This window comes from Nannospalax galili, unplaced genomic scaffold, assembly GCF_000622305.1.
Source record: "Nannospalax galili isolate Female #2095 unplaced genomic scaffold, S.galili_v1.0 scaffold413, whole genome shotgun sequence".
NCBI classification, from domain to species: Eukaryota; Metazoa; Chordata; class Mammalia; order Rodentia; family Spalacidae; genus Nannospalax; species Nannospalax galili.
This window is the reverse complement of record NW_008333889.1, coordinates 577,724-588,291: the sequence shown is the minus strand read 5'-3', so window position 1 is coordinate 588,291 and position 10,568 is coordinate 577,724. Positions and strand designations below refer to the sequence as shown.

Here is a 10,568-nt window from a genome sequence, read left to right as displayed (position 1 = left end):
TTGACTTGGGAATTCAGTCCATTAATATTTAAAGTTATTAATGAAAGATGTGTATTGAATCCTGTAATTTTTATTTCTGTTCACATTGTTGATATAGCTGTATTTTTCCAAAGTTATGCCTTCATTGAATTTCTTTCTGCAACCCCTTGGGTATACTCATTCCTTTCTTCAGCTCTTTGTATTGCTTCCAGAAGTTTCTGAAGTGCTGGTTTTGTGGACATGAATTCCTTAAGCGAGTTTATGTCATTGAAGATTTTTCTTTCCCCTTCGACTATAATAGACATTTTGGCTGTGAATAGTAATCTGGTTTGGCATCTGTGGTCACTTAAAACTGGGAATACTTTGGTCCAGGCTCTTCTGGCTTTCAATGAAAAGTGAAAAGCTGACTTTCACTGACTTTTCACTGAAAAGTCAGCTGTGATCCTAATGGGTTTTCCTTTATATGTGACTTGTTTTTCTTTTGAAGCTTTCAGTATTGTCTCTTTGTTCTGTACATTTAGTGTTTTAATATGATGTGCCGTGGAGAGATTCTTTTCTCATCCTGTCTGTTTGGTGTTCTATATGCTTCTTGTATTTGTATGGGCATGTCTTCCTTTAATTTGGGGAAATTTTCTTCTACGATTCTGTTGAGGGTCTGATCCATGCCATTATCTTGGGTTCTTCTCCTTCCTGTATGCCTGTGATTCGTACGTTTGGTCTTTTTATGGTGTCACACAATTCCTGCATATTCCATTCTTGTGCTTTCTTAAAATTTTTTCATAATCTTTGCTTGAGTGGTCTAGTTTGTCCACTTTATCTTCTTGTCTTGATATTCTTTTTTCCATTTTATTCACTGTATTGGTGAGGCTTTCTCCTGTCATTTCTAATTGGCTTACTGAGTGTTTCACTTCCTTCTTCATTTCAGCCTGGGTATTCTTCAATATTTCTAACTCTTTTCTGAATTTATTCAGAAGTTTATCCCTATCTTCCTTCAGCTCTTTGATTACCTTGTTTGTGTGTTCTTTAAATTCACTGAATTCTTTTATCATATTCATCATTGTTCTTTTGAGATCCATGTCCTGCATTAGAGGACTATTGGAATTTGGTGGGGATATGTTATTTTGATTTTTCATGTTATTATTTTTTCTCTGTGATTTTGACATGAATTTCTTTTGTAGTTTCTGTTTCTTGTGTGAGACTCAAGCCTTCAAGTTGGGATCTGCTTCTTTTTGTAAACTTTATGTGCCTTTGTGGTTTACTTTTTGGGCATGAAAAGCTGGTTCATCAAAGCTTCTGGTTCTCTGTCGCGAGCCACGACTCTGTCCAGCAGAGCCGAGGAAAGACGACACAGACACCAAGGTGAGGTTCAAGCTTCTTTTTCTCACTCTTCCTTTATTCTCTCTTATTCTCTCTCATATTCTCTCTCTTTGTTGTTCTTCCCCTCTCTTGTCTCCTTCCTTGTCTCTCCCTCCTCTCTCACACACTTCAGCTCTTCATATATCGTTTCCAACAGCCCTCTCCCCAGCCAGGACCAATCAGGACACACACACGTGCAGCGGGCAGGCAGAGTGCAGCTCATTGGCCACATAGCAAGATCATCAGGCAGGCAACACCTCTTCGGGCTCACCATGCTTCAGGGAGTTGGAGTAAACAAGCGAGGATCACGAGCCTTGGCAATCAGCCAAGAGTTGAAGTAAACAGCACGAGGCTTGGCAGCCAGCCAAGGCGCCATCTTGGCTGGCTCGGCTGTGCTCGCTTCCCACAGTTCTCTCTTTTGATTTTATATTGGAGTGGCCAGATTGCTTTTGTCTTCAAGAGTTCCCACAGATGCCTAAATCAGATGAGGATCAGATGCTCTCAGGCTTTCTCCTAAGGTCTGGATCCCTCCAGGAAAGATGTTGTCCTCAGGAATTTGGGGGTTGGACTGGCCTGGGAGCAGGGCCCAGGAAAGATGTTGGTCTCAGGCAGCTGGTGGCTGTGCCACCCAGAGATGCAAAGGGAGATGGCGGCGGGAAGAGGCCCCAAGGGCTCCTGGGGACTGCAGGGAGGAACTGGGTTGGTCTGGATGTAAAGGATCAGGAAGCCCAGAGGTCATCCCCAGTGTCCAGGAAAGAGGCTGGCAGGTTGTGTAGCCCAGGGAAGCAGAGGGAGGTGAGGGTGGGACCAGGCCTAGAGGGCTCCTGGGGACTGCAAGAAGGAACCGGGTTTGTATGGATGCAAGGGAACAGGAAAGTGTGGTTCCAGGGTCAAGAGGTCAGCCCTGCTGTCCAGGAAAGAGGCTGAGTCAGCTTCTTTAGGGGTGTGGCCCATGATAGGTCCACCATGCTCCAATGGATGGCCATATACCCAAGAGTGTATGGACAGTATAAATTGAACTCATTGGGTTAATATTTAAAAAGCCATAATGGAAACCATTATTCTACCAAAGTTGACCCCATGTTGGCAAATCCTTTGGTCTTTGATTTCTTATTCCTACTTTCCCCTCCTTAAACTTCGTTGCATATATTTTTATGACCTGATTTAAGTTATTTCTGGGAAAATGTGCTAAAAATGGCTTCTCTTTGGAATAAAAAAAAAAGCCATAAAGTTGGATGGGTAGGGAAGGTGGGTAAACCTGGAAGGAGTTGGGGGGAGGCAATGAATATGATCAAACTAATTCTATGGCATTTTCAAAGAATAAAAACATAAAATAAAATATTCTGAATTTTTCACTTCTGAATATTTATATAATGATAATTTTATAATTATAAAAATTATTTGCTTTATGCTTTCTTCCCATCAATTTAAATGTAAAACTATTGTGAGAAAACATTACATTATAATTAAATGATGTAGGGGAATGAACAAAATCTTTCTTAAAACACATTAGCATCCTTAATTTCAGTCAACCACAGATCTATGTCAAGAAATGATAAGAAAATTTAATGTGTGATATATTCTGTGGCTCCAAATTCTGCACTGTTATGTTCTAAGGCTGGAGAAACAGAGAAGAAACCAGAAGCAGAGAGATTTGTCAAAGCTCTTAGGCAAACCCAAAATGAATTGAGTTAGAAGATAGCCACATATTTTCACTCTTATACATGTTTAGTTCCAAAGAGATTCTTATCCTGGAAATCAAGAAAGTGAGTGGCAGTCATCTTATCCTCAAGCTAAACATCCATTAAATGCAAGAAGCAAACAAACAAACAAAAGTAGACATTTGCTTTTCTGCCACCAACTAAGCAAGAACATCAGCAAAGAAATTTAAAATACACCTTCTAAAACTGGATACGCTTGTCATAGCCATTCAGCAAATACCAACAGCAGCACTGAGAACGAGCACAGAGAAAATAAACATAGGAATATAAGGAAGGAGCTACAAGCTTCCTAAAAGTTTGGGGAGAGGTTGAGGAGATGGCTCTGTGAGTAAAATGTTTGTTCTACAATCATGAGGACTTCAGTTCAGATCCCAGTACCAATGTAAAACTGGGTATGACAGCAACATGCCTATAACTCAACTCTAGCACTATGGTGGAGAAGGCAGATCTTGGGGATTCACTGGTAGCCAGCTTGGCCAATGGAGAACTCTGGGTTTTCAGTGAGAGTCCCTGCCTCAAAAAATAATATGGAGAAGAAATTACAAAGACATTCTAATGTCAACCTCTGGTCTCCACACATATCCACAGGGGTAAGCACACATGTGCAAATGCCCATATACCTACCCCATACAGAAACAAGTTTTAGAAGACCTAGTAATTTATACTTTATACTGCCAGCATTTACTCATAGGACAGAAAGTGTGAGGAGAAAAAAGCTGGGGTGTAAGCAGAATGATGACTGGACCCTTTTCGTCATTGTGACACAGTCTTTTATCCTCACACACTTACAGAAGGTTTTCCTCCAAGGATGTTTGTGGGGATGGTGTTAGGTGCATATAAACCTATAAACACACACCTAGATTAGACTTGCTGCAGGTTAGCGCACAGACATGAGCAGCATCAGTCTTTGGTTCTAAGGAATTTGTGTAAAAGAGTTATAACTGCAAGGTTTTGAAGGCCACGGTTCTAAATCTATATTTGTTCCTGTTCTTGGCAATTCTTCTTGTGTCAATAATGAAATTGGAAGTCCTTGAAAAGAATTATTTGTCTCTCATCATTTATAGTACCCAATACAGTAGATTACAGCTTTCTACTTGATTCAGGTGTAGAAAGATGTTCCCAAGGCGTGATACAGATTAAAAAATGAAGTTAATAAAAAAGCCAGAAAGGAGTTTACAGATCAGAGAGAAGACAATTGTATGCTTAAATCCCATTTCCACCCAAGTGTATTTGATGCTTACTTTATTAATGTGCTTACACTAGCTCAGATGGCAAGAACATGTCTCAAAACCTTTTTATTAATTCAAATACTGTTACCTTTAAAACACAACTTGTAACTTGTATCCATTTGTGTGTAGAATCTTCCTATTTGTCCAGCAAACGAGGAAGAATTTAACATCTGTAAAAATACTACCTGATTTAAATTCAAAACCTTACTACAAATGTCCGTAGAAATAATAGTGTAGCCTCATTTATACCTTCATAAAAGTTAAAGCCACTTACCTCCAAGGTGAATGACAGCACCACATCAGACTTTGACAGCTGAATCTCATTCTCATCACCTAGGTCCAAAAATGCAGAATTCTGTGAACGTTTTAATTTTTGTAATTTGAATTCTGGACCACCCTTTGAAACAGGAAGACTCTCCAAATTGGCCATTAGCAAGTTCACGGAGGCCCGCAACTCTTCTATGTACATGGTTTCCATTTCCTTTGAGATAAACTGGGGAAATCTTCTTTCCTTAAAAAGCAATTTGAAAAAGAATGTTACATCAGTCTTATTTCAATTATATCAAGAACAATTATATGATGCAATGACTCCTTTGTGTAACAGTATAACACTTTCCATATAATACATCTATCTTACTTCTGTCTGTGGGCTATAAAAGTCTCAGACTTTGGCAAACTTGACTGTATCTAAAGGTATTTTATGTATTCTATGGAGGATCATTGTGTATAGAATGAACAACACTGGGTATCTTCTTTCACATTAATTACCTTTGTAAGCTGTGCATAAGTGAAATCAGGTACACTGAGAAATTTTAGTGTATAGATGAATCTTAATTGAATATTATCATCTTTTGGGGGACCTGGAGTAACTGGTTTTCAGGAAAACATTTAGGAAACATGAAAAAAAAACATTTTAGGAAAAGCACCATTACCGTCATGTATACTGTGGGATGTTCTTTGTATGTAACCACTTACACAAAACTCCATATTACTAATAATAACATGAACATTTTTCTGTAACTTTTACATTGCAGAAGTGTGTAAAGATCCCTGATGGCCACAATCCAGGTTTAAACTAAAGGTTTAGAAAAATTTAAAGCAAAGGACCAATTTATAATAATCTGTTAAGTGAAAAGGAAATTAACAGTATCAGTATGGAAGACAACTGATCTTTTTATCTCTACAATCAGATTTTAATTTTTTCACTCATTTAAAACAATATCCTCAATATTGATAATTAAAGAGTTCCAAACTGTCATTAGAGAAGATCATTCCAATTCATATTCCTCAAAACAGCACACGAGAACACATATTTTTCCTCTTGAATTTTCTCTAACCCGGCATTTGGCTCTTTCATTCAATAGAGAGGGGATAGCTTAAGGACAAATTGAAAGTAATGTCTTCTGCAACAGAAACAGTTTGAGAATGAAGAGTTAGAGTGGTCATCTTTCAAAGGATTTCTGGGTGCTACAGCAAATCACAGCCTTCACTGTCATTTCCCTTGGTATCATTTAAAATCTCACCTGTGTTACCTGCACCCGTAACAACACTAAAATATGTCCAGCACACCCTTAACAGCTTGCACCCTGACCCTGAGTTGCTTGCAGCAATCCATCTACTGCATGGGCAGGAATACCTACATCTTAGGAAATGCCTGGGATTCCCAGGCTACCTGTTTGCTTCCTTTCCAATATAACCTTCATGTATTACTCTTAAAAATAATTTACATATAAGTATACTAAATTGTATATTTTCACAGAGACTATAGCTTTACGGTAATAATATTCCAAAGATCCTAGAGTTGGACGCCACCTCCCTTAATTATAAGTTTGCATGTTAATTAAAAACACATGATAGGCAAATACCATGTATGTCTGGGAAATAGTAAGTAATAGGATGGGCAAGAGTCATAATGTGCTCTTAGAAAATATGGGTCTCAGGGCTGGAGAGATGGCTCAGTGGTTAAGAACACTGGCTGTTCTTGCAGAAGACCTGGGTTCGAATCCCAGCAACAACATGGCAGCTAACAACTGTCTGTAACTCCAGTCCGAGAGACTCTGACAGTCTCTTCTGACTTCTGTGGGCATTGCACGACATGGGTGCACTTACCTACATGCAGGCAATACTTGCATACACATAAAATAAAAATAATAAATAAGATTTATTTTTAAAAAAGCCCAAAAAAGTTGACTTAAGATTCGTTTACAATACAACAAAGAATAAAACAAAAAAGAATACATAAAAAACACATTTCTGCATTTTTGGACTAACTTTAAAAGCTTTCTGATAAATATCATGCGTAGCTCAGGAATGAGGCAAAGAGATGGTGTGACAGGTTTGTTCAACGTCATAAAGGGCATTGTTCATCCAATAACCATCAGAGGACATGGACTTAAATATACTTACAGTTTATTAAGGATTAGAGGTTCCTAACCGATAAATTATATATTACCTTGTAGAATTTTGTCTGGGAAAGATGCAAATAATGTTTGTCTCCTAGGCAAAATAGGCTAATGGTCACCATGTTTGGTAAGACTGATCAAGCAAGTATAAGTCTGTGTTAGAAATTGGCCAATTCAAAAAATACTTTAATTTTTATATTTGTTGAGAATCTCATACATAAGTACTGTATTTACACCATTTCCACCTCTCCCTGTCCCCACTCAAAAGCCTCCCACAGCCCCCACTTTCAATTTTTTGATCTCTTCTATAATTTTTACTGTTACACATACACACATTATTATAACTAATCTACAAAAGTTTAAAAATGCCCCCAAACACCTTGTTTCTCAGATGCTCTTTGGAATGTTTTTAATATTCAAATGGTTTGCTTATTCACAATGAACTGAATAAAACATTGTGTTATCATTTTATATTTGTATGGAAGTTATAATTTTGCCTTTTAAAATTGTACTGTCACAAAGAAAAAAAAAGAAAATGTGACATATTTGAAAGTTCAGAAGCATCAATTTCTTTTCAAATTTCCAAAGGGTTGTTTTATGGAAACCCAGTATTAGCACGTAAAAAATAACCTATTCACATTTAGCTATGACTAAAAACACTTCATTATCCTCTGTCTAAAAGGAAACTGACAGGCATTACAAAAAGGGACATATCACTATTTTCAGGTTGGTTGGGAACTGACTACACTAGAATTTTATTTATAATCTGAAAAAGAAAAAAAAAAACACAAGCCTTCGTTTGAAGCTTTGGCATCTATGGGTAGCATGGCATCAACTGCCTTTGTTGCCTCTTGGAAACAGATGGGTCAATTGCATATCTGATTAGTGTACATGTTAAATATGGCCTTATGAATGAGAATAGAATCAGGTAAGTGGTTATTTTCTGTTACCTGTGAATTGTTCCTATAAATGAACTTCTAATTTCCCCTGTACAGGATCACACACTCGTGCCTCTTGCACTAAAGCATGAATGCTTGCTCCCTGCGAAGGTCTCCAGTGTTTTTACTCCCTGTTGTCCTTAGCTTCCTCCTCCTTTTCCACTGGAGTCCATAACCACTGGCAAGTTTCCCCAAGCCAATCAATCTCTGTTTTGTCTTCCATCACTACTCAAGTTGAGCATCCCTAACTCCCAGATCTGAAATGATCCAAAATCGAAAACTTTCTCAGTACTTTGATATCACACATTGTGAATTCCATAACTGACCTTCAATGAGTCTAGTCAAAATATAGGTACCATAAACAAACTGCTGTATAAAATTACCGCCAACCTATGTGTTTAAGGCATGAAACCGTTGTAATGAACTTCAGGTTTAGACTGGGCTCCTATCTCCAAGAATGCTTATGCATGTGCACATATTCTAACATCTGAAAAACTCCAAAATCTGAAATACTTTTAGTCCCAATCATTATGGAAAAGGGGTATTCAATCTATATTAATTTTAGGATTATGGTATCACTTAGTCTGTGTGCAGAGTAGTCCCAAAGTCAACCAAAATACTGAAGTACACATACACACACACACACACACACACACACAAATTGGAGATTTGGTCACCCTTATTATATTGATAGTCTCTCTCCCTTTCAATTCAAGTATATTCTTGATAAGAAGAGGCAAGAGTCCTAGAAATATTTCATGAACTCTGCCCTGCTCTGGCTTTCTACTGGACCATGTAAAGAGTCAGTCATTCAAAAGACATTTACTAAATGTCTGGCATGTCTTCTGTTCTAGATCCTTGGAGTACATCAAGAAGATAATGGGGGCAGGGAGGGGTTGGCAAGATGGCTCAGCATTTAAGAGAACTGGCTACTCTTGCAGAGGATCCGGACTCAGTTCCCAGCACCCACATGGCATCTAACAACTCTCCATAACTCCAGTTCCAGGGGACCCAGTGCCTTCTTCTGACCTCTGTGGACATCGTATAACACAGGTGCACTTATATACATGCAGGAACTCATATACATAAAATAAAAATAATAAATAAAATATTAAAAAAGAAGATAATGGCCAGGCATGGTGGCGCATGCCTTTAATCCCAACACTCAGGAGGCAGAGGCAGGCAGATCTCTGTGAGTTCAAGGCCATCTTGGTCTACATAGTGAGTTCCAGGACAGCTGGGGCTACAGGGAGACCCTGTCTCAAAAAGACAAAAAAAAAAAAAAAAAAAAAAAAAAAAAAAGAAGATAATGGGCAAAATCTGTTGTTATTGAGACACTTTATTAGGAAGATAGGTTTAATACGTATTAATAAGAAATCATTTCATATTGTAGAAAATGGTACTGTGGCGAAAAACTTGGGAAGTGGTCCTAGTGAGTGGAAGAGGGGCTCTAACTTTCAATAGGATATTGAATGGTAAATACTTCCTAAGCCTTGATCTCCTTGTCTAGAGAATCCATGCTATCATCTGCCCTTGTGGCTCACGGGATTATGAGAGAAATACAATGCAACAAGGTCAGTGCATTGTGAGAGACTTTCAAGTATTATGTGAACAACTTCATCATGCGCATTTAAAGTGCAGAGCAATTAAACTTGCTCTGCATGCTATGTCAATACTTCCACTGAAAGGCTTCTTGTTTTTGAAGCATTTTACCCCTCTAATCCCATCTGCTTCACTTCTTTGTCCCTACTTTTCCCAGTTAATCACATTGCTGATGAGACAATGGAGATATCCAAAGGGAAGCCTTATTGGCCACTGTTGAAGGCCAGGACTTATTAAAATGCATTCTCCACAGATGGGAACTTGAGAACACATCTGAGACAGTTCCTTTTGACTCTAACCATCCAGAACATCATTCAAACTATACTGGAAAACATCCAGGTATAGCCAGGGCCCTGGAAGAACAAATCCAAGTTATGACTTGGGTAGCAATCTCAGGTATATCTAGGTACAAGGAAGGAACATATAAATGCTGAGCGCAGGCTCAGGGACCTGCCCTGTACTGTCTTGTCGCTCTGCTCTCTCTGTCTGTTCTCTCTCTCTCTCTCTCTCTCTCTCTCTCTCGCATGTGTGTGTTCTTCCTTAGCCTCAGGCCTATAAGAAACACAAGCACCCTTGTTACCAGGTTCAGTACAGGCAAGCATACTAGGTAAAGCCATTTAATCTTTAAAGCTTCCAATAGCCTGAAACTGCTGGTTTTCTGTCCTGTGAATTCCACACTGGAATCTTCAGAAAGATTCAGTGCTCTTCTAGTTATCTAGAGGATAGCAGTGAGGTATGTCATTTCAACCATGTATCGTGTGTGATCGCCACTCTTTAGCCCCTCATTCACAGCATCCTACAACCTCAGTCATCAGATGATTCTTTCTCTCTCTATCTGCTTTGGTTCTTACAACCTACTACCAAACCTATTATCCAATTTCTGTTTTCTTTCTCTTTTTATTTACAATTTCTCAATCTGTTCTCCAGCATTAAATTTAGATAAGCACAGTATTAGCACTCTGAAAATATAATATATTCATAAATATATTTTTATTGGCAGAAGCACAAATTTTAACTGTCAAAGTCAGTATGTGAAACATCTTCCTGAGGGCTGGAGAGACTCACTCTCTTGGCTTAGGAGGCAGTCACATAGGGTGTACACACATATTTTCACTAAGCAATGAGCATTTGTACACACTGACATATGTGCCAGATGAGGAGAGGAAGAGAGGGAAGGAGGTAGGAAGGAAGGGGAAGGAGGTGGGGGAGAAAGAGACTACCAACTATCCAGCTTTTGCTCAGCAGAAGGAAAAGGAAGAAAGGTCTCATGTACTAAGCAATCCACAGCAATACAATTGCAACTCTATTGCGAAGGATTAAAATGTTCATTTCACTGACATA

The 10,568-nt window shown here is 38.6% G+C and overlaps 1 protein-coding gene across 10 annotated transcripts in view; it reads right to left on the bottom strand.

The window, feature by feature from the left end:
* The window catches only part of Cadps2 (calcium dependent secretion activator 2), a 595,026-nt gene that overhangs the window by 323,899 nt on the left and 260,559 nt on the right, over positions 1 to 10,568 (bottom strand). For all 10 annotated transcript variants that reach the window (XM_017797106.1, XM_017797102.1, XM_008828867.1 and 7 more), the window contains exon 5: positions 4,560 to 4,796. In XM_017797106.1, the coding sequence (XP_017652595.1) occupies positions 4,560 to 4,796 (237 nt within the window). The remainder of the gene's footprint in view (positions 1 to 4,559; positions 4,797 to 10,568) is intronic.